Source organism: Vulpes vulpes, chromosome 3, assembly GCF_048418805.1.
Source record: "Vulpes vulpes isolate BD-2025 chromosome 3, VulVul3, whole genome shotgun sequence".
Taxonomy (NCBI): domain Eukaryota; kingdom Metazoa; phylum Chordata; class Mammalia; order Carnivora; family Canidae; genus Vulpes; species Vulpes vulpes.
Window position 1 is genome coordinate 17,082,456 of NC_132782.1, and position 23,963 is coordinate 17,106,418.

The 23,963-nt window shown below is 37.2% G+C and overlaps 1 protein-coding gene across 6 annotated transcripts in view; it reads right to left on the bottom strand.

Moving 5' to 3' along the window:
- SLC25A12 (solute carrier family 25 member 12) overlaps positions 1-23,963 on the bottom strand; it is a 300,020-nt gene that overhangs the window by 62,901 nt on the left and 213,156 nt on the right. For all 6 annotated transcript variants that reach the window (XM_072751929.1, XM_072751928.1, XM_025994034.2 and 3 more), the window contains exons 3-4: positions 14,396-14,538; positions 2,580-2,695 (exon numbers count right to left, since the gene is read on the bottom strand). In XM_072751929.1, the coding sequence (XP_072608030.1) occupies positions 2,580-2,695; positions 14,396-14,505 (226 nt within the window). In that variant the 5' untranslated portion in view covers positions 14,506-14,538. The remainder of the gene's footprint in view (positions 1-2,579; positions 2,696-14,395; positions 14,539-23,963) is intronic.

Consider the following 23,963-nt stretch of genomic DNA (forward strand, 5'->3'; position numbering starts at 1 on the left):
CAGTTTTCCCCACTCCATTACACCTGGCATCCAATATTCTCTCCCACCTTTCTCTCCTGATGTGCTCAAGAGAAAACTTTAAATAAGTTCCAAACTAGAAAACATAAAGCCATTTAGTGAAAAGGATTTAGAGTTAGAATGGATCTAAAATTTTCTTTTACCTATTTATCTATAAACACATAAGCATAATTCATTTTATGAAGTGGATACAAACATGAAAACTGACCTTTATCACAGATCCAAATCCTATAAAAATAAACTCCAAGTTAATCATTTCCTTATGTTGAAATTTTATAGTCTTGAAAATAGCCTGTAATGAGTAGGCCTTAGAAAACTTGTTAAATGGCATTTGTATCAGTTTGAATGCTTTTCCTCTTAAGAATCTAAAATTATTAAACTTTCCTTCATTATGATTCTTTTTATTTAAGAAAACTTATCCAAAATGGATCCTCAAAAGTAGGGGGCAAGGCAGGAAGAGAAAACAGTCAATGTTCCCAGGAAATATATGAACATCATCAAGACAAACATCCTGCTGGCCAGGGACTCCAGGACCAATGTAGAAAGGGCATTCAGCTTTATATCATTCCATAAAAATCTTCCTATCTCTTGATTATGAAGCAAAAGAATGAAAGCAGGATTTTGGAGGGTTCTTATGTTCTTCAGTTCATATCAGGTGTTACAACAACTGAAACTAATTTGTTTGGCTTTTAATCTTAATTATAGTTTCTTAAAATTCTAACTCTTACATCACAGTCTGGGGAGAAAACAAAAGATCTATAAAATGCTAAATTTGGGATCTAGTAACTATAAGCTTTCATTTGCATGAAATACATGTGTTTATAAACCACTCAGCTACTTTCTATACTCATTTAATCTACTAATCAACACTGGCATGAGTCTCTGCTTTATTCTATTGGATGAACTGACTTTAGTGACTTTTTAAAATAAAATTGGGAAAAGCAATCAAATGGAGGAGACACAAAGAACCAAGATACCAAGGTAGGAGGGACAAAAAGAAACCATAATTTGTTTTGGGAAATACAATTCTTAAACAATGGACACAGGATCCAAGCACAGGTATGCTAACTCTAATGGAGATACTTGTATCAAAGTATTACCCAAGCACTGCTGCACAACATTTGGAAGTGAGACATGTGAGACTGTGTGATACCTACTGAAAATAGAAAATCAGTATTAGTGGCCCAGGGTTAATGCTGAATGATGAGAAGATAAAGGTTTTATACTTTAAACTACAGAATCTTGGTGCTTCTGGGGAAAGTCTGCCTTCTTTAGGAGGCAGAAGGGCCAGAGCTTGCACCGAAGCAGGAAGCATGCCAAGACAGATGCAGAAGCTTAAGGGGTTCTGTTTGTGTTGGTATTTATTTTGGAAAAATCTTCTTATATGGAAAATAACTGGGTCAACTGGCAAAAGGGAACAGTCAATGCCAAACTAGAAAACGTGCTGACTAAAATCAAAGTAAAGGCATCACTGGTCCTTTTGAATACCTAATACTTTCTCATTATTCTTTCCATGCCAGTGATGCTTCTTCCTTTGGGTTTAACTGAAGGATGTTTTTTCTGTAACAAATTCTACAGTGAAGAAATATTTAGCACTATAGTCATGGAAAGCCTAATGTTCAAGAGTTTTTCTACCACATATTGATGCCAATTCATACCACAAAAGGGCTCAAGTTCGACTTTACAAGATGAAAAAGTTCTGGAAATATGTTTCACAACAATGTGAATATACTCAACACTACTGAACTATACATTGAAAAATGGTTAAGATTTTATGTATCTTACTAAAATAAAAAAAAAAAGGGCAATGTGGGTTCAAGGTCCTTGAAAATACTGCATTGCTCTTATTGAAACTCCTGTTGCCAGAAAAATTAGCAGACACTTTAAACACAAATTACTGCAAATATGCATCTTTAAAAACTAACACATGGCTACAAATAGAAATTTTAGTTTATATGCTTGTCAAACAATGGCACTGTGCTAAATTATGTGCCTAACAAAGGATTTATATCAATTTCTACATTTAACACAGATACCAATTTCAACATTCTAGGCTTGTTTCCTAAAACCAAAAATCTATAATGGGGGTTTAGAGAATGCTAACTATTCTTAACTCCCTCCTTCAGTTCCATTCTTGGTGTTAAAATGACCTAGCAATTTTCCAAACTGCTATTGAAAAGCTCTGCACTCTCTACCCAAAAATTCCTGAAAGAATGACATGATTATTCCATGTTGTTCACAGTCTGTTTCATAAAGAATTTTGCCCAGGCTAGCCCAGAACAAGAAAACTTTACACCACCTATTTTAGGAATGTGGAAGTGTCAATGACTCAATGAGCAACAGCATTCCTAGATTCTTTACTTTTTTGCAATAGTCTAATACTTTTAGTAAAATACACCATTTTAATTTTATCTGTGTAAATTCTTTTAGGATATCAATACTTCACTTATTGACTAGCTCCTAAATAAGCGGCAATCTATGCAGTTACTAGATTTAGCAATTAAAGACTGGACCAGCCTTACTGACTTCACTTATCCCTTATAATCTTTTTTTTTCCTTACCAAATGTCACCTCTCCATTTCCACTCTTGTCAAACAACTGGAAAGCCACTATGAACATAGAATCTGGAGCACATAAAACAGATTCAAATGCCAAAAACTCTTGATAGGAGATCAATCTGGAATAAAATAGAAGATTTTATGGGCTGGTAAAGAACGGGAAAACATCAGGCATTTAACCTGCCTTTACTATATGATCTATAGTTCAAGGTAACCAAACAATTGAAAAAGGGACGTTTCTCTTTAGAGAGGTAGTCCAGATAATAAAGAAGGAAGGAAGAATTAGAATGCTACCCTTTTGTGAATCCCTAATAAATTAAAGGACCTGGATAATCATCAATCACTCCTAAAATCACAAAAATGGAAAGAACTAGACCAAAAATAATTAAACCTGAAGCTGATAAAGTCTCTAGATCATAATTTCTCAACCATGGCACTCAACAGTACATTTTAACCTCGATAATTCTTTGTTGTGGGGGCCTCCTAGCCAGTGTATCATGTTTAGCAGCATCCCTGGCCTCTACCCACCATGTTGAGACACACTGCTTTCCATGTAATCAATTTACAGAAAATACAAAGGACAAAGGAACATGTTAAACATCACCACAGAAACACAATCAGCATAAATGCAGACTGTAGGAAACTACAGGGTGAATACTATGTACTTGCAAAAAAAAAAAAAAAAAAACAATAACAAACTTTGAAAGAAAATATGAAGGAGAACCTCATTAAGGACTTAAAAGATGGGCAGCCCTGATGGCCCAGCGGTTTGGTGCTGCCTTCAGCCCGGGGTATGATCCTGGAGACCCGGGTTTGAGTCCCACGTCAGGCTCCCTGCATGGAGCCTGCTTCTCCCTCTGCCTGTGTCTCTGCCTCGCTCTGTGTGTGTGTGTGTGTGTGTGTGTGTGTGTGTGTGTGTGTCTGTCATGAATAAATAAATAAAATCTTAAAAAAAAAAAGACTTAAAAGATATTTGTTGGCAAATCTAACTTCAATAAAACCAAATGAAAAATATTTTTAAAAGACTTAAAAGATATAGTAATTAATTATAAGATTTGGATTCTGATTCAAGCAAAGTAAAAAAAAAAAAAACTTTTAATATATAAGAAAATTGGCAAATGGTAATAACAATATAACACAAATACCTGATGATATTAAGAAATTGATGTTAATGTTTTTGAGGAGGTTTGTTTTGTTTTGGTAACTTTTCTTATCTTTTTGAGAAACACATAGATATTTACAACAAAATACGTCATCTGGAATTTGCTTCAAAATAATCCAGGGGATGAAAGAATGGGAGGAGGTATAAATACAACAAACTTAATAATTACTTTTATAATTACTAAAAACTGGTGATGAGGATATTGAATTCACTACCCTAGTCTCTGTTTTATATGATTGAAATGTCAGTAATACATTTTTTAGAGGCACCTGGGTGACTCAGTCAGTTAAGCATCCAGCTCTTGATCTCAGTTCAGGTCCAAATCTCAGGGTCATGAGTTTAAACCCTGTGTTGGGCTCCACATTGGGTGCAAAGTCTATTTAAAAAAAATTTTTTTAAAGAAGATACATTTTTTTAAAGGAAAATTCAAAACAAAAGACAGGAAATGAAAGCATATTTAGTCCTAGAATACTCAGGGTTATGAAATTAGCCAGTGACCAAAATTACACAATTTTCTTCAATGATCTTTTTTGGGACGAGGGGGAGAGAGCATGAGCAGGTGTGAGGGAGTGCAGAGAATATCAAGCAGGCTCCACACCCAGCGTGGAGCCCAACTTAGGGCTCAATCTCATGACCCTGAGATCATGACTTGAGCCAAAATAAGGAGCCAGACACTTAACTAAGCCACCCAGGCACCCCACCTTCAATGATCTTATAGAGTTGGCATATGCTAGTCATCTTCCAAAGCAAGCTACAAAGATCCCATACCCTGTTGCTGCTATTGGTAAGTGACTAGTATTCAATTAACAGCACTATAAAAATCTGTTTTTTATAAATATATATACTGATTTATTTATTTACTTATTTATATTAGTAATGGTGCCACCTTTTATTCTCAAATGGCCTGGTTTGGGCAACACATTTATAGTCACCCTATAGAAAGGAAAAGACCTATAATCTTTAATGTGGCTTCTAGCCCCTCAGGATCTGATCTCTCTATACACCTTCCTTTGGTCTCTGCACTCCAACCCATTCATTCTTCATCCATGGTCCTTCCAATCAAGATCATCACTCAGCATTTCATTCTCCTTAGAATCATCCCACCATCTCCAAACTTTTGCCCATTTAATTGGTACCCATCTTTATATAGCTCAGCTCTAGTATCACTTCCTCTAAAGGACCATCTCAGAGTCCCCAGATGACTTTACATAATCCTTCACACCCCTACAGCAGCACACTATACATTTTTAGTGCCCCTTGAAAAATTGTTATTAGAGTAATTATGTAATTCACTGTTTATTTTTTTTAAGATTTTATTTATTTATTCATGAGAGACAGACAGAGAGAGAGAGGCAGAGACACAGGCAGAGGGAGAAGCAGGCTCCATGCAGGGAGCCCAATGTGGGACTTGATCTCAGGTCTCCAGGATCAGGCCCTTGGCTGAAGGTGGCGCTAAACCGCTGAGCCACCCAGGCTGCCCTAATTCACGGTTTCCTTGCAAAAAGATAGGCTTGTCACAGAACAGAGGTTTGATTCAGCATCTGCCTTTGGCTCAGGGCATGATCCCGGAGGTCTGGGATCAAGTCCCATATCAGGCTTCCTGCACAGAGCCTGTTTCTCTTTGTGACTATGTCTCTGCCTCTCTCTCTCCCTGTGTCTCTCATGAATAAATAAAAATTTTTTAATAATTAAAAAAAAAAGGAACTTGTAAATATTCTTGAATAAGTTTAATTTGGAATACAAAGTTTTTTAGAGGGGATCCCTGGGTGGCTCAGCGGTTTAGTGCCTGCCTTCGGCCCAGAGCATGATCCTGGAGTCCCGGGATCAAGTCCCATGTCAGGCTCCCTGCATGGAGCCTGCTTCTCCTTCTGCCTGTGTGTCTGCCTCTCTCTCTCTGTGTGTCTCTCATGAATGAATGAATAAAATCTTTAAACAAACAAACAAAAAAAAACAAAAAAGTTTTTTTAGAGAGCCATACTTCTCAACACATCAGGAATGACTACATTTTACATTTCATGTTATGCTCCCATTCATCTAAGACATATTTAAAATTCAAAGTTTCATTTTCTATTAAGTACTTTGAAATATGTTTAAGCTCCACAAGTTACATTATATTCAAAGCAATGTGTATTCTATGACTTTCCCTTTATTGTGGAAAAGGCCTTGTTGTGGTATTATTCAGGACACTAAAGACTATGCCTTCCCTGTGTCCCTGCTGAAGAATCTTTGGTGAAATTAGGAGATTGATTATCTAATGAATCCTGGGAACAATAATCAAACTATTTATCTGGTCACATATCATAATACACTTTATGCATTAGTGTATTACTAAAAACTATAATACTCAAAAGTGTGGTTGTCACTAAACAAATTCTAAAGTACTAAAAACAAATGAAGTTATAACATATCAGGTATCCAAACACTCCTAAAAAGCAATGACTAGTAAGTGGTTTTAACAAGAATATATAACACAGGGCAGCCCTGGTGGCGCAGCAGTTTAGCACCGCCTACAGCCTGGGGTGTGATCCTGGAGACCAAGGATCTAGTCCCATGTCGGGTTCCCTGCATGGAACCTGCTTTTCTCCCTCTGCCTGTGTCTGTGCCTCTCTCTCTCTCTGTCTCATGAATAAATAAATAAAATCTTAAAAAAAAAAGAATATATAAACACAAAATAATGATATAGGGGAGGACTTCATTTTCTACATTATATATTTCTGAAATGTTTGAAGTTTTTAGCATCATTTAGCATTATTTCTTTTGATTATAAAAGTAATTTAAAAAATAAAAAGTAACTAGGCTGATGGTGGATTAAAAAACAAAACCCAAACATTCTGGTTTTTCCAAAAACAGTCCCAGGAATCTGACATCAAAAACACAGTCACGGGGGATCCCTGGGTGGCTCAGCGGTTTAGCACCTGCCTTTGGCCCAGGGCGGATCCTGGAGTCCCGGGATCGAGTCCCACGTCAGGCTCCTGGCATGGACCCTGCTTCTCCCTCCTCCTGTGTCTCTGCCTCTCTCTCCCTCTCTCTCATAAATAAAGAAATAAATCTTAAAAAACAAAAAACAAAAAACACACAGTCACCCTGGGGCGCCTGGCTGGCTCAGATGGTCAAGTGTCTGCCTTTGGCTCAGGTGGTAGTCTCTGGGTCCTGGGATCAAGGCCCATGACGAGGTCCTGGCTCAGTGGGGAGTCTGCTTCTCCCTCTCCCTCTGCTCATACTCTCCCTCTATCTCAAATGAATAATTTTTTTTGATCTTTAAAAAAAAATACAATCACCCTGAAATACAGAATATGTAGCTTTACAGCAACATTTCATACTTGGTAGCAAAATTTTCTGTATTTATGAGAAGAAAGAGGTAAAAGACTTTTTCCATAACTAGCAAAGATTATAAAAATCAGCTGGCAGACAGAATTTGGCCCACACATGTTTTTTCTGGCATGTGAAGTATATTTTTAGTTATGTTACCGACATTAGGAAATCATAAGTCCTTCACCCAAATATCCAGTTTTCTGGTTTCTCTTGTTAAACTGCAAGTGTAGGCAACAGGTTTCTGGTCCCAAGGAGCACTAGGTCCCTGGAGCCAAAGCATAGGCTGCCTCTTCACAGACACCAGGGCCCATCGGTTATCTACACCCAACCTTGTGAAACCATGTAGGTTTCCAACTAAGCAGATCTTGTCTAAAATATAAAGTCTGTGGACTTTAAATATCTACATTTCTTGGGGTGCCTAGGTGGCTCAGTCAGTTAAGCCTCAGACTCTTGGTTTCAGTTCAGGTCATGATCCTGGAGTCACGAAGTTGAGCCCCAAGTCCAGCTCTGCACCCAGTCTGAGATTCTTTCCCCTTCCTTCTCCCTCCCCTTCTGCTCCCTCCTCTTCTGCTCCCTCCCCCTGGCTTGTGTGTTCTCTCCCACTAATAAATAAATAAAATGTATTTTCAATAAATATCTACATTTCTCTATCAGTATATTCAAAAAGGGAAATCCTTTTGGACCTTAGAAAGTCCAAAAGTCAAGTAATATGCTGAAAGACATGCACAAGTCAGTGAAAGATTCTCAACTCCGTCTTTCTACTCAGTGTATGTATTCTTGCCCGCTCCCCAAATTTAAAGTTACAGATGAAAAAATAGAAAGGGTACCTGGTATTTGAAGTAAACTATTATTATAAGAAAGTATTGGGGGAATGCTCAGCCAATCCTCAATACTCAGGTACTTTTGCTACATAGAGTGATTTATTTGAAGAAAGGTTAACTGAGAAATACAAAAGCAGGGGCACGAGGGTGCACTCGAGGTAAGCCCCTGACTCAGGTCATGCTCTCAGCTCAGGTCCTGATCTGAGGGTGGTGAGATCCAGCCACCACTTTACTGGCCACCCACCAGGCCTCAGCACAGAAAGTCTGCCTGAAACTCTTCCCTCTACCTCTGCCCTGCCCCACAGAGTGAGCGTACATGCACACACATTCTCTCGTACGCACTCTCTCATAATCTCAAAAAAGAAAAAAAAACACAAAATCATCAGCAACTTAAAAATACATAACTTCATATTATTCAGTCTTAAAAAGGAATGAAATTCTGATACATGCTGTAACGTGGATGAATCTTAAAAACAACAGACTAAGCGAAATAAATCAAACACAGAAGGGAAACTATTACACTATCAATGCATATAAAGTACCTAGCATAGTCAAACTTATTAGAACCAGAAAGTAGAATAGAAGTTACTAGGGGCTGAGTTTGGGGGCAAAACAGGGTCTCATTATTTAATGGGTACAGAGTTTCAGTATTAGAAGATGAAAAAAAAAAAAAACGGTGGTAATGGATGGTGATGATGGCAGTACAATAATAGGAAAACACTTAATGCCACCAAACTATATTCTTGAAAAATAGTTAAAATCTTAAATTCGGGCAGTCCAGGTAGCTCAGCAGTTTAGCACCACCTTCAGCTGAGGGTGTGATCCCAGAGACCCGGGATTAAGTCCCTCATCGGGCTCCCTGCATGGAGCCTGCTTCTCCCTCTGCCTGTGTCTCTGCCGCTGTCTGTGTCTCTCATGAATAAATAAATAAAATCTTTTAAAAAAATCTTAAATTTCATTATATATATTTTAATATAACAAAAGTCATCTGAGGTTACCCAGATATATGCATTTATCAAAATTCTGCAAATGTATCTGGAAGTTTTGTATTTGTCATTATGTGTAAATTTTACATCTAAAAAAAACCACTCAGGGGCAGCCTGGGTGGCTCAACGGTTTAGTGTCGCCTTCAGCCCAGGGCCTGATCCTGGAGACCCGGGATCGAGTCCCACGTCAGGCTCCCTGCATGAAGCCTGCTTCTCCCTCTGCCTGTGTGTCTGCCTCTCTCTCTCTCTCTCTGTGTGTCTCTCATGAACAAATAAAATCTAAAGAAAAGACAGCTTCATCTATATACTAGAAAGCAGCCTTTAATGGACACTAAATCTGCCAACTCCTTGATCTTGGACTTCCTAGCCTCCAGAACTGTGAGAAATAAAGGTCTTAAAAAAATAAAATAAAGTAAAATAAAATAAAATAAAATAAAATAAAACACTCAAAACAAATACTGAAATCCAGTTAATAATATGCATGCTGAAATATTTATGCAATGTTGCAATTTATTCTGAAATGTGTGAAAAAGTAAGATGGATTGATGGAAAAATAGAAGGATATATATATATATATATATATATATATATATATGAAAAAGGAAGCATAGAAAAACGTTAATGGTAGAATATGATAGGTATGTATGTGTATACTGTAAAATTCTTTCAATTTTCCTGAATGTTTGAATTTTCATTATAAAATCCTGGGAAGAAGTAGGGTGGGGAAAATGGACCACTTTGTCTCTCTGATATGCTCCTTATCTGTTTTTAAGCCACAGGCATTTTATACCACATGATAATGCAACAATATATTTCATAAAGCAAGAAATAGCCTGTTATCCGTGAACATAAACCAAACATGCTCCAGAATACTTTTAAAGGCTCTTTTCCCTGTATCCTGCAATGAATTCCCCTATTGTTAGAAGGTCCTGATCAAGACTTAAGCAGAACAAATGCAAACCACAAGCCACTAACTAACTGGAATGAAGAAACCATTGCTCCCACATCGGGCTCCTGGTGCATGGAGCCTGCTTCTCCCTCTGCCTGTGTCTCTGCCTCTCTCTCTCTCTCTCTCTCTCTGTGACTATCATAAATAAATAAAAATTTAAAAAAAATTTAAAAAAAGGGATCCCTGGATGGCGCAGCGGTTTGGCGCCTGCCTTTGGCCCAGGGCGCGATCCTGGAGACCCAGGATCGAATCCCACATTGGGCTCCCGGTGCATGGAGCCTGCTTCTCCCTCTGCCTGTGTCTCTGCTTCTCTCTCTCTGTGTGACTATCATAAATAAATAAAAATTAAATAAAAAAATTTTTTTAAAAAAGAAACCATTGCTTAGTTCATACTTTAATAAATGGTTTTTCTTTTAATGAGGATGAGCGGCACCTCACTTTTTATCATACCTGCGGCTTGACTTTTCACAAAGAATATGTATTCATTCTATTACTCTGAAATAAAATATTTTATGAATCAGATGCTTTAAAATTTTTCTACAAAATTACTTTTAAATTTACTGAATGGAAACTAATGAAATTTCAAAATATCAATATGTTAATTTCGTAATTTTTAAAACAACCAAGATTTCTGCATAAAACCTTTTTCTATAGGCATGAAGAATACTTTTTCTTTTGGGGTGCCTGGGTAGTGCAGTCAGTTAAGCATCCAACTCTTTATTTCAGCTTAGGTCATGATCTAAGGTGGTGAGATGGAGCCCTGGGTCTGGCTCCGCACTCAGTGGGGAGTCTGCTTGGGTTTCTCACTCCTTCTGCTCCTCATTGCTCGCCCCCCCCCCCCACCGCTGTGCTCTCTCCCTGTCTCTAAAATAAATAAATAAATCTTTTAAAAACATTTTTTATATGTATGTAGAACATTTAAGGAAAACAGCTGTGAAAAACTAAAAAAGAGAAAAATAATAGTCTTATACATTATAGGAGAATAGAGCTTCCAGATGAAATTCTGACTAGAGCCAAATATAGAAACAATTCTAGAAGTTACAGTTTCAAACAAGCAACTGTCTAAACATTTTAGATGAGATCACACAATAATAGTTCCCAAAATCTGCATAAAACCATTTTGCTTTTCATTATATAACCACATCTTCAAAGTTTAAGCCACAATCTCACAAATAATACTTGGCTAATGGGTTTTACTTTTAGACAACCCATCATGCTATTTATACCATATAATATTGCTTCTACATGGTTTTGCGAGCAAACACCTGTATCAAAACATTCCTGCTTATTTTACTATCTACTGGAAGAAAGGAAATGGGGAAGAGGGATGGGGTAGTTTACATGCTAAGGAAACATGAAGCAGGGGGTGGGGGAGTCCAGAGCACAAAAAGGTATGGATGGTACTGACCACTCCACTCCTAAATCTGCTTTTTTCCACACTTATTAACTAAATCACTTAGACCTGCCTATGCTAGTTCTATTCATTGAGATTTGGTCTTGAGTAATTATAAACAATATTATATGATGCTATTTCAAACTACCTGTACCTATAAGACTCTCATCAAAAAAACTACCAGAGAACCAAGAAATACCTCTTGGAGAAAAAAAAAAAAAAATGTACCAACTGCACTATTCTAATCTTTCATCACTGCTCTGGGTAAAGGAGTGGAAAACAGAAAATGGGGAAAAAAGAAGTTTTTTAAAGATGATTATAAGAAGGAAAATAGACTAAAAATTAAGAGTATTTTCTGTTATTGGGCAAATCAATCAACCTCTCTGGGTCCATTTTCCTTAAATGTTAAATGAGCAAGAGTTGGCTACTCAGAATAATTTAATGATATCAAAGTTTTTGATTCTCTTGAATTACAAGTATTAAAGAAACATTAATAAGGATGCTTAAACTTTTTTGAATTCACAGACCCCCTTCTTAAATCTGGCATTTTTCTCCTCAGAAAAATGAAAATACAAATTCACTCATTTTGCATTATATTCCAGCAAGTTCAGGAACCCCTGAAGACAAGCCATGAATAGGAGGTTAAGAACTGCTGTGTTTCGGGATGCCTGGGTGGCTCCGTTGGTTAAGCATCCAACTCATGATTTTGGCTCTGGTCATGATCTCAGGCTTATGAGATCAAGCCCCACATGGGGCTCTATGCCAGGCATGGAGCCTGCTTAAGAGCCTCTCTCTCTCTCTCCCTTTCTTTTGCCCCTCCTCCCTCTAAAAAATAATTTGCTGTATTTCTAGAAAATTCCATCTTCCTCTTTTAGAAATAACCTATATGTTTCATAAATTCATTTATAATTTTTATGCTTTAACTCTTTGAATCAGATTTCCTATCCAATCCCAATCTGACTCATTCCAAAGAGATGAAAAAAGGAAGTTTAAGGAGTTTTTAAAAATCTGAAATAGAAAATTTTTACCTTTTGGGGGGAAGAGGAAAAAAAGATTTATTTTTTACAAAGAGAAACAGGTTTATTTGTAGGTGAACATTATCAACATTATTAGATAGTTCACTAGCCAAATCCATCTTTGATCTACTCTGGCAACTTAAACCCTTGATTCCATTTAACCACATTAACAATGCAACTGAGTTTGGGAGAATCACATGAAACTTCAAAAAAAATACATGTACTGAGATGGACCAGATATGGGTACTCTGAAAGAAGGCCTCAGGCCAAATTAATGACAATAAATACTCTTATAGTTTCTAAAAGATCTAAGTGTATATGTTACCTTAAATAATTTTGAAGAATGAATTCTGATTTAAAAAAGAATTTTCATATATATTACTGTCTAATCACTATTGAAAATCCAATGACTAAATGGTCCATAGTACCTTATCAGCTGATTTGACTTTCTAATTTTTTTTATTTTTTAAAGGAATCTCTACACCCAACATGGGGCTCAAACTCATAACCTCTACCAACTGAGCCAGACAGGAGCCCCTGATCTGACTTTTTTAGAGACCCATCACAAAATGTTTCCAAGCTCTACAATATCTACCATTATAAATTATATAAAATCTTTATCTAAGATATAAAATACTCATAGTAGATTTTATGCATTATACTAGATTCTCTGGGAAAATACGAATGAATACAATACTAATCCTGGATTCAAAGAACTTAGATACCAACATTTCTACTTTAACTACCATGATTGTCTCCTAAATGGATTTCACTGCATGCAAGTCTTGCCCTACTCCAACCTACCATTTTTCTAAAACCTGATCATATCTGTGGTAATGGAAATAACTTTTAGCAGCTCCTCCTTGCCTAGTTTTTCACACAACTACCTCTACAAATAGGAGAAAGAACATGGGCCTTTGAAGGCCTAAGGATGTAGCTTGGAACTCACAAAGCATGACAAAATTCTCTTTATAATTCACAAAAATAATCCATTTGCTCTATAATACACTCATATTTGATTTTAATATAAAAATGGTGTGCTTTTTCCCCTCAGTAAACTGACACTCTAGTATGATGCACCTCGCTATTTCTGTAACTGAACACACCCATACACTGCCAGGCTAAAAATACCTCCAAGACTAAGTCACGAACCTACAGGATACAGTCAAAGCTTAGCACACAAGGTTCCCAGCTCCACTCCAATCACAACTCCAACAGCAACAAAGCCACACCATAGCCACAGGAAGGTATATGTAACACAACTTCCCCAATGTCACTCCCAAACACACACACACACACACACACAGAAGCATATAGGCACACACATGCACACTATCTTTGATGTTTCATACCATTGCTATTCCCTTTCCTGGAATTCTCCTACTTATCTCCTACCAGCAACTTCTTGTTCATCTTGCCAGATTTCACTCCATAATCACCTCTTCTATCATGCTGTCCTGACCACCCAAAACAGGGTTAACCATACTTTTGTAAGTGTCCTTTGTATCTTTCATATGGTTCTATTATAACACTTTATTACCAAAGTATCATTTTGTTTACTCATCCTCTTTCTCATTAGGCCATGAGTTAAGGCCAGGAACCCCATTTTATTTGTGTTTGTATTACTAAGGCCCAACAGTGCCTGGCTAATGGCGGTTGTTTAATAAATGTTTGTCAAATAAATGAGTAGACAGATAAATGAATAAATGCCACTCTCTAAATTCTTCCTTGATTTATTCTTCTTCCTAGCACTTATAGCCTAACATGCTATAGTTTACTTTTAAATTTGTATACTGCTTTTGCACTTAGCAGTTTATTCACTGATGTAATGCTAGGCCTTAGAACATTGCCTAAAATATAGTAGGTACCCAATATTTGTTGTATGAGTGAAAAAAATACACTTAGTTATCTGAAAACCATTCTGTTCAAATTATTCAATATAACATATGGCTTTTTACACGTAGTTTTCTTTCCAAAAAGAACAAGAAAGAAAGAAAGAAAGGTTAGTTATGCCAAATCCTTGATAATGGCAGCAAGTTACATTTTTTATAAACTTCTAAGAAAATGTAAGGTTAACTAATATTAAAATTCCAGATGGTCATAGGTAAACTTAGGGCTTACTACTTTTTAGTAAGATACTGCAGAATATTCACACTCAAAAAATGTATAAAGGTTCTTACCCATCCTTGGTTTGATCGGCTACTCCTGCCAAGAGCTGCACTATCTTCGGATTGCTGTTTGGATCATTGTACAGTCCAAGATAGCGCTGGACAAAGTCTTCTGGGGTCATGTAATGTTCTCCATCAACCTCAGTACTGGCATACTAAAAAATGAATAACATATACTTAAAAATTAAAATTATTCAACATCATCCTGTAGCCAAAAGTATTTTGTGAAAAGATAAATTAAAGACCAGTATCAAAATTCAAATAAAGATAATAAATGTAGGACTTTTCTCTGGATAGTGAAAAACACTCAGAACCTGACTGAAGAATGAATATCAGCCAAGTGCTGATACGTGCGCCAACATGCACAAACCTTGAAGACATTGCAAGTTAAAGAAGCCAAACACAAAAGGCCACAGAAGGTATAACCTCTTTTATATGAAACGTCCACAGTGACAGAAAGCAGAAGCATAGTTGCTAAGAACTGAGAAGAGGGGGAAAATGGGAGTAACTGCTTTAACATAGGTGAGGTTTTTCTTGGGCGCAATGAAAATGTCCTGGCAATGGCCACACAACATTGTAACTATACTAAAGAACACAACACTGTAAACTTTCAAATGGTTAAAATGGTGAATTTTGTTACTTGACTTTTATCTTAATGAAACATATAATACGTTAAGAGAAGAAATATGAGAAAGAAGAAAGGTGAAAGGGCAGCTGAGTTAACCAAGACCTGAGAATGAGAAGCTGACACCTGTAGACTCCCAGGAGCTTCCCACCTACAAGAGCACAGGGCGGGAGATGACACAACACAAGAGACTCTCAGAAAGTGAAACAAATGAGAAAAAGCATGACAAACAAGACCTTCCACCATAGGTATTTGTTCTACATTCCAGTAGCTGGAAAAAAAAGAAACAAAAATATTCTGTTTTTATGTCAATTTTTACAAAGAAAATAATAATACCTGCCTATCAAATAAAAGCCTCATTATTTTAAGGGTTTTATGTACTATGGCATGATCAAAGATGAACAACCAAAGCTCTCCTCTTTGGGTTGCAGCTGATTTAGTCAACTATCAAAGTAGTAACATCAGAAAATTTCCCAGAATTGAAGAATACAAGGGTTCACTAAGTGCCAACCATAATATATTAAAACAAACAAAACAAAAACCCACACCAGGACTTGGCCCATCAAAAAAATGACAGAACATCAGAATAAAGAGAAAATCCTAAACGTTTTTAGAGAGGAAAGAAATGGTCACCTACAAAGAATTATGAATCATGAGCATCAAGGCTTCCTCAACAGAAACACTGAAAGCTTGAAAACAACGGAGTAAGACCTTGAAAATTCTAAACTAAATTATTTCCAGCCTAGAATTCTAAACTGAGGCAAACTTTCAATCAGTTGTAAGGGTAGATTAAAACTACTCTGAGGGGTATCTGGGTGGCTCACTTGATTGGGTCACCAACTCTTGGTTTCAATTCAGGTCATGGTCTCAAGGTCATGGTACCTTGAGTACCTTGGCTAGATGGGTGCTCAGCAGGGAGTCCGCTTGCGATTCTCTCTTTCCTCCTCTGCCCCTCCCCCTGCCTGTGCGCGCGCGCGCGCGCAGTGCGCGCACACACACTCTCTCTCTAAAATGGGTAAATCAGAGGCACCTGGGTGGCTCAGTCGTTAAGTCTCTGCCTTCGGCTCAGGTCATGATCCCGGGGTCCTGGGATCAAGTCCCACATTGGGCTCCCTGCTAAAGGAGCTTCTTCTCCCTGTACCCTTCCCACCTGGCTTGTGCTCACTCTCTCTCTCTTTCTTAAATAAATAAAATCTCTAAAACAAAACAAAACTCAAATAATAAAATGGATAAATCTTTTAAAAAATAATAAAAAAATAAAAGTACTTTGAGATACCCATGTTCTCAATACTTTTCCCCATCATGTACCTTCTCAGGAAGCTATAGGAGAATTTGCTCCATTAAAAAGAGGGCATGAGGGGCAACTGGGTGGCTCACTGGTTGAGTGCCTTTGGCTCAGGTTGTGATCCTGGGGTCCTGGAATTGAGTCCCACATTGGGCTCCCGGTGGGGAGCCTGCTTCTCCCTCTGCCTATGCCTCAGCCTCTCTCTGTGTCTCTCTTGAATAAAAAATAAAACCTTTAAAAAGGGGGGCGGGGCATGAACCAAGTAAATGAAAAATTAGGTAATTTTTAGCTCTATGAGAAAGTAAATTATGAAATAATATTTTTGTTGTACAAAAATATGTGACTTGACTCAAACAGTATTTATAGTCATAATAAATATCAAATATTAATTTAATAACAATTATAAACATACTGAGAAGAATGAAGGGAGAAGGACAAGGAAGTAGTATAAGGAAGTACTCAACTACTATCAAAGGAAGTTAATAATGTCTAGAAATAGCAGTACAGAAATATGAAAGGAAGTACCAAAATAAATAGCTAAGAGTTAGAAATGGTTGCTTCTGGGAAACAAGACAGGGATGGGAAGGATCAAAGCAAAGGACTATTGGTTTGTTTTTTGGTTAAGCATTTCAAATGGTCTAATTTGTGAATCTGACTAAACCAAGCAACCAGCTCTTTCAACAAAGAGGGAATTAAATAAAAAATGTTTCCTTTGTCATATTCTAAAACACACCACAGAGGCTATCACAGCCAATGCTTTATTAGCCTGCACAAGAAGTAGCCTAAGGTAAACCTATTTCTCCTACCTTGGACTACCAAATGCACCTAACAAATATCACCCCCCAAAAAAGGTCATATTCTCTCTACATGCTATAAAAATCATTCCTGAAACGGTCCTAAGTTTTAGGTCCTGGCTCCACCAGTAGTAACTCGCTGAGTCCTTCAACAATTCCGTTCTCCTCCCAGGCTTCTAGATATATTGCACATCTACAAAATGAAGACTAAATAATCTTTGACATTTCAAAACAGTAAGTTTGTTAACACAGAAGAAGAAATAAACTATATGGTATTAATACTAATACCATGTGGATTCTACTAATTCCTGTCAACTACTTTTGTTTTTTGTTCTTCAGTGTTCTTTAAAATCTGACATGTTGGGATCCCTGGTGGCGCAGCGGTTTGGTGCCTGCCTTTGGCCCAGGGCGCGATCCTGGAGACCCGGGATCGAATCCCACGTCCGGCTCCCGGTGCATGGAGCCTGCTTCTCCCTCTGCCTGTGTCTCTGCCTCTCTCTCTTTCTCTGTGACTATCATAAATTTAAAAAAAAAAAAAAAATCTGACATGTTTTACCAAAATCAGAAAACTACAGAGTTAAGAACAAGCAGGAGAGGGGGGAAAGGCATAATGTCAGAAGACTACTGCAACTGGAAAGAGGAATCAACACAAGGAAGTCTAAAAATAGAATTTGAAGACACTGACAAGTCAACAATTCACTAGACTATGAGAGCCAAGCAGTGGTAGCGGAAATGACTATGGGATCCAAAAAGGAGTGTTCATTCCACGGACAGGTGAAATGGACTGCAGTAGGAAGGAGAAAGTAACATTTAGAATAGGCCTTGAAGGTAAAATTCGATTTTAATTGCAAACAGACAAAAAGGATCTTTCAGGCTAAAAAAAAAAAAAAAATGTGAACACATATAGAAATTCAAAAATATTTTTTTTCTTTTTTGGGGGGGGGGTGTAGAGAAATGGCAATGAAGAGAGGATATATAAAGATGATAGCAGAAGGCGAAACTGAAAAGGCAGCTTGAGACAAGATGATGGAAGGTTTTGAATGCTAAATTGAATAGTTGGAACTCCATTCTGTGGGCCATGGGAGGCCACTAAAAGTTTCAAAGGAGGACAGAGATGTGATCTAACCTGTGCTCTCTCTTGTAGCAATATAAAAGATGGTTTGGAGAAGACAGAAACTGACTGGGGGGAGAGAGATCAAGTATCCCCTACTGAAGTTGGGAGTGCAAATGGAAAAAAAAAATGGGTATTTTCATGCCTTGCTAATTTTTTTTTTTAATGAATTCAAAAGGTACAAAAGGGTATACACAGAAGAATTTCTAACCCCTCTGTCCCCAGTCACTCAATATTCCACTCCAGGGATGCCTGGGTGGCTCAGCAGTTGAGCTCCTGCCTTTGGCCCAAGGCATGATCCTGGAGTCCTGGGATCGAGTCCCACATCGGGCTCCCTGCATGGAGTCTGCTTCCCTCTCTGCCTATGCCTCTGCCTCTCTCTCTCTCTGGATCTCTCATGAATAAACAAATAAAATCTTAAAAAAAAAAAAATACTCCACTCCAGAGGCAATTTCTTATATATGCTTCCAGATGTTTTATGCATAAATGATTATATAGGGACACTTGGGTGGCTCAGTGGTTGAGCGTCTGCCTTTGGCTCAGGGCATGATCCTGGAGTCCTGGGATCGAGTCCCACATTGGGCTTCCCTGAATGGAGCCTGCTTCTCCTCTCTCTGCCTGTGTCTCTGCCTTTCTCTCTGTGTTTCTCATCAATAAATAAAATCTTTAAAAATAAATGATTATATATAGGAGACACATGCATATACATGCTAATGTATATACACACAAATATGCAAGAATATTCTAACCCCTTTTTTTGTTGTTTAGATTTTATTTATTTATTCATGAGAGACACACAGAGAGAGAGAGAGAGAGAGAGAGAGAGAGAGGCAGAGACACAGGCAGAGGGAGAAGCAGGCTCCATGCAGGGAGCCCGACATGGAACTCGATACCTGGCCTCCAGGATCAGGCCCTGGGCTGAAGGCAGTGCTAAACCGCTGAGCCACCCGGAAGCCCCTAACCCATTTCTTTTTATACAAATGATAACTATTGATACTGTTCTATACATCTTGCTTTTTTCAAATTCAGTCATTTTGAAAAATGATTCAGCAAGATACATACACGCAACATGTCATATATAAAGAACTATAAGAATGCTCACATCCTTTGACAAGGAATCTTGGGTCTGACTCCTATGAAAATTTTTTAAAAAGGAGGAACCAAACACAAGATGCAAAATAAAAAAATAACTAGAGATAGGTTATGGAGATCTTTGTTCTCTTTACAACTATTTGAGTGCTGCTTGCTTTCCTTAATCAGATGTCAGTTCTCAAAAAAGAGAGTATGAGAACCCCTCAGAGGTAGTATTAACAAAATGTGGCAACTGATTCTCCATTTCTTTTTGCCACAGGTGTCTAACATCTTATAGTAATATCTGAATTTGACTACCAGGCTACACATAGAAAACACACACAAAGTATACTGTACTTACAGAATCACCAGGAATTCACAACATTTTTTACTTTATCATGAAATAGAGCAGCCTTAGCACAAACCAAGGACACAGGAGCCAACAAGGAAAACAAATGCTTTTGTTGACAAGTCCTGGAACAGGCTTTGCCAGTATCTGGGGTTATAAATGATGCCAGAGAATCACTTACCCTGAGGTATTTTGCTAGTGTTTTCCCCAACTCTCTTACTCTATTTTAACTTGATTTGAACTGAAAGATAAAGTGTATAGCTCACAGGGGAAAAAAAAAAAAAAAGTCATCTCATCCATAAGGAGTCGGTACTTGACTTTTACAGAAGACAGTTAACTAATTAACTCATTAAATTAGAGACAATTACTTGGCAATGTCAGTGAGTCTGTTTGCCTGAACAGACAGAAGAGGGAGTACAGAACTGAAACTAGAATCTACCCACAGTCAGTCAAGACACTAAAACATTTTAGGTATTATGTTAACAAAGAAAAGCAGGTACTTTAAAAATGCGTGATATATTTAAACCAAAAGTATATCTTAAAATACTTTTAAAATAAGAAATGACTCATTTATTTTAAACTTCATTACTTTCAATGCTTATTTTAATTGACTGGATAATAAATGTTTTAAACAAAGTAAACATGGCCTTGAGTAACACAGAGGGCTAGAAATGAGAAAAGGTTAAGTGGTCACCTTCTCTTTCTACTAACCAAATGACTTGCATATTTATACTAAAAACAATAAAAAGCTATTTAAAAGAAAGTTTTGAAAAAAAAAAAAAAGAAAGTTTTGGGTCTCCCATGCTAACAGTTATGCCTAAAATTTAATATATCAACTAACTGACTAGTTTTACAATATCATTTCCATTTCATTCCTGTCATTTCAAAGAGTGAACCAAAATTACTTTAAATGAAATTAACCAAATATTACATCCATACTCCAAATAACTTTAGAGTTAATCATTTGCCATTTCAAAGACGTCTCTTAAGCAGTTGTAAATCCTCTTGGGCAGGAAGTCAAGGACACATGAAAGACATTGACAAGAAGTAGCTACAGTATCCAAACAAAAATAGGTGTTTTATTTTCTTGATTAAACTTTTTCCAAATCCAACTCAAGCATTTGAATGTAAAAGTGCACATAGCTTTGACATTTCCAGAAAAATTTAAATTTATATTTAGTGCACATGTGCTTCAAAGTCTTGACATTCTGAAGCTTGAGAAATAAAATGGATCTTAATGAAAGATTAGAATCTTCATTTATTATTGCTGATAAAAGATAACAGTGTTTAAAAAAAAAAAATACAATGTTAGGGCAGCCCGGGTGGCTCAGCGGTCTAGCGTGCCATCGGCCCAGGGTGTGATCCTGGAGACCTGGGATCTAGTCACACGTCGGGCTCCCTGCACGAAGCCTGCTTCTCCCTCTGCCTGTGTCTCTGCTTCTCTGTGTGTCTCTCATGAAGAAATAAAAAAAAAAAATCTTAAAAAAAAAAAAGATGACAGTGTTTCATTTATAAATATATGTACTTATACTATTGTACTTACACTGAACTACCTCTAGCTCCAAATGAGGTCATGTTGTCTAGAAATATTTTGCCTACCAAGTCAACATATCAAGGTCTCACTTGACTGGATAAATTAAACGCTAGTAACTCCTTTACAATTTACTATTTTTAACCTATATTACAGGTTAACTGTAAAGCAGATTTTACGAAAAGTTTTCATGCAATCCCAAATTTCTATTGAGTAAGGAGGAAAAGAAGGTTAACTTAAAATTCAATGACATGAATGAGTAAAATATCCAAATAGTCTAAATGATACAAATCACCTGTTTAAATCATTTAAGTCCAAAGACAAATACATCCTCTGATATTTTATATGTCTAAAACATTTTCCAGAGATTATAAAGTCTGATCTATTATAACTAGAAAGCTGGTTACTTTTTAAAAAGTATACAGTGTATCAGGATGCCTGGGTGAGTCAGTGGTTGAGCATCTGTCTTGTGATCCCAGAGTGCTGGGATCGAGTCCTACAATGGGTCTGCATGGAGCCTGCTTTTCCCTCTGCCTATGTCTCTGCCACTCTCTCTCTCTCATGAATAAAGAGATAAAATATTTTTTTTAAAAAAGGAACTATACAGTGTATCAAGATTTTAAGTATGCACACCAAAACCAAGGTAATATATTTAGAAGCACTACTTTATTTTATTTTATTTATTCATGAGAGACAGAGAGAGAGAGAGGCAGACACACACAGGCAGAGGAAGAAGCAGACTCTATGCAGGGAGCCCGACGTGTGACCTGATCCCGGGTCTCCAGGATCATGCCCTGGGCCAAAAGCTACACTAAACTGCTGAGCCACCCAGGCTGCCCAGAAGCACTACTTTTTAAACCAAAAACCCGCTAACATAAAACCTTCCAGGTCATTTTGCATTTTAAAAAAATTTTTATTAAATACCAATTGTATGCTGGACACTATGCCTGGTACTAGGGATGCAAAGATCACAAAAACATAGTTCCTACCCTCACATAGCTCAGAGATAGTGGCATGATGGACACCGAAACCAGGGTCAGAAAAGAATTCTAGGGCAGCTGGGGTGGCTCAGCGGTTTAGCGCCGCCTTCAGCCCAGGGCCTGATCCTGGAGACCCGGGATCGAGTCCCACGTCGGGCTCCCTGCGTGGAGCCTGCTTCTCTGCCTCTCTCTCTGTTATCTCTCATGAATAAATGAATAAAATCTTAAAAAAAAAAAAAAAAAAAAGAAAAGAGTTCTAAATCCCCTGTGCTGTTAACTGGTTACAATTTCTTGAATGAAACACAGCTTCTCTGAGCCTCTTCTCTAATAAGACGGTAAAGAAAGATAGCTGTCTTGATGCAAGGGAAAAAATGAGATCTTGAACACCAAAGTACTTACAAATTATAAAACTAATGCATATTGAACTACTGTAGTTCTTCTAAAATGCTTAAAAACATGGAAAAGCATAGGGTCCCAATTTCCCTCCTTGCTTAAATGTTCTACTTTTGCCCAAGCATGAAGGAGTTATTGTTCTAACTCTTCATTTTCCTCCAAACCAAACCATATTTTGGTTTACCAAATCGGTCCCAACTGGTCTAGCCAGCTTCACCTCTGCTTATCTAACACGTGGCTGTAATATGAGTCAAAACACACTGTAGCTCCATGACTTTATTCCAACTGAGATGATCTGACATTTTCAGATCTTAACCATCCTTTTAATTTCAGTAACTCTCAAATGACAATGTCACAAAGTGGTAACTACAGATACCACATAAAGCATTTCCCATTGAGAAAAAATGAGTATGTGAACAATGGAAGAGCTAAGCATACAAAGCTAATCCTCTTGCTGTCCTTCACTTTTACTGCTCTTACTCCTAACAGAAGCCAAATTTAGTCAGGAATGTATGCCCTTTCACTACTCGAGCACTCTGCATGAGGAGCAGACTGCAACAGGTCTGACATACAAACCCTGTTAACAACAGTACAAAGTGGAATTCATCTCTCAAGTAATATTTTAATAAAATAACTATAACATGTACTTTTTAAAAGATTTTTTTCTTTTTAAAAGATTTTAATTAGTGATGCAAAATTTTTCTGATATTTACTAAAATCAACTACACATGCATTAGGAAAATGCAATTTTGTACATCTAATTATAACTAGCACTTTCAGTTGCATATTTCACATCACTAGAAACAAACCTTCTATTTGATTTTACAAAAAAAGTTCTCTAAAAGTCTGCCTAGCTCAACTTGTTTCCATGAAATATTATGTGCTTATTTTTCTTTTTTGCTTTAATATATGTATTTTTATTGTCCATTGTATCAAGTCCTATGGTCAGCTACTAAACAAAGCAATTCCTACCAGGGCAGGGAGATACAAGACCCTTGTTAATCACTGACATCAAGTAAAGCTACCATAATAAGGTAGGTCTACCAAAATAATTTTCCTCTCAAAACAGCCAAAAATCTTAGAAATAAAATAATGACCCCAGAGAACTTGATAACTGAAACTAGAATGCTTCTCAGGGCAGATTAAGTTGAATAATTAATTTGCATTGTTCTTAAAATAAATACTTCAATCTCTTGGTCTAAGTAACCATGGGAACATACAAGGAGTATATATATTTATAAGCCTGGGCAAATCATGTCTTTGACAATCAAGGTGCAGCTCCTAGAGTGCAGAATTGCTATAATGTTGGTAGGCCTTGATTAAATATCAAGATTTTTGCCACAGAGAAAGAAGGACCTTTATGCTGGTAGGAAGTGGAAAATATTAAAAGATTTAAGAGAAAGATCAACCAAATGTAATGTATGAACATGGTTTAGATCCT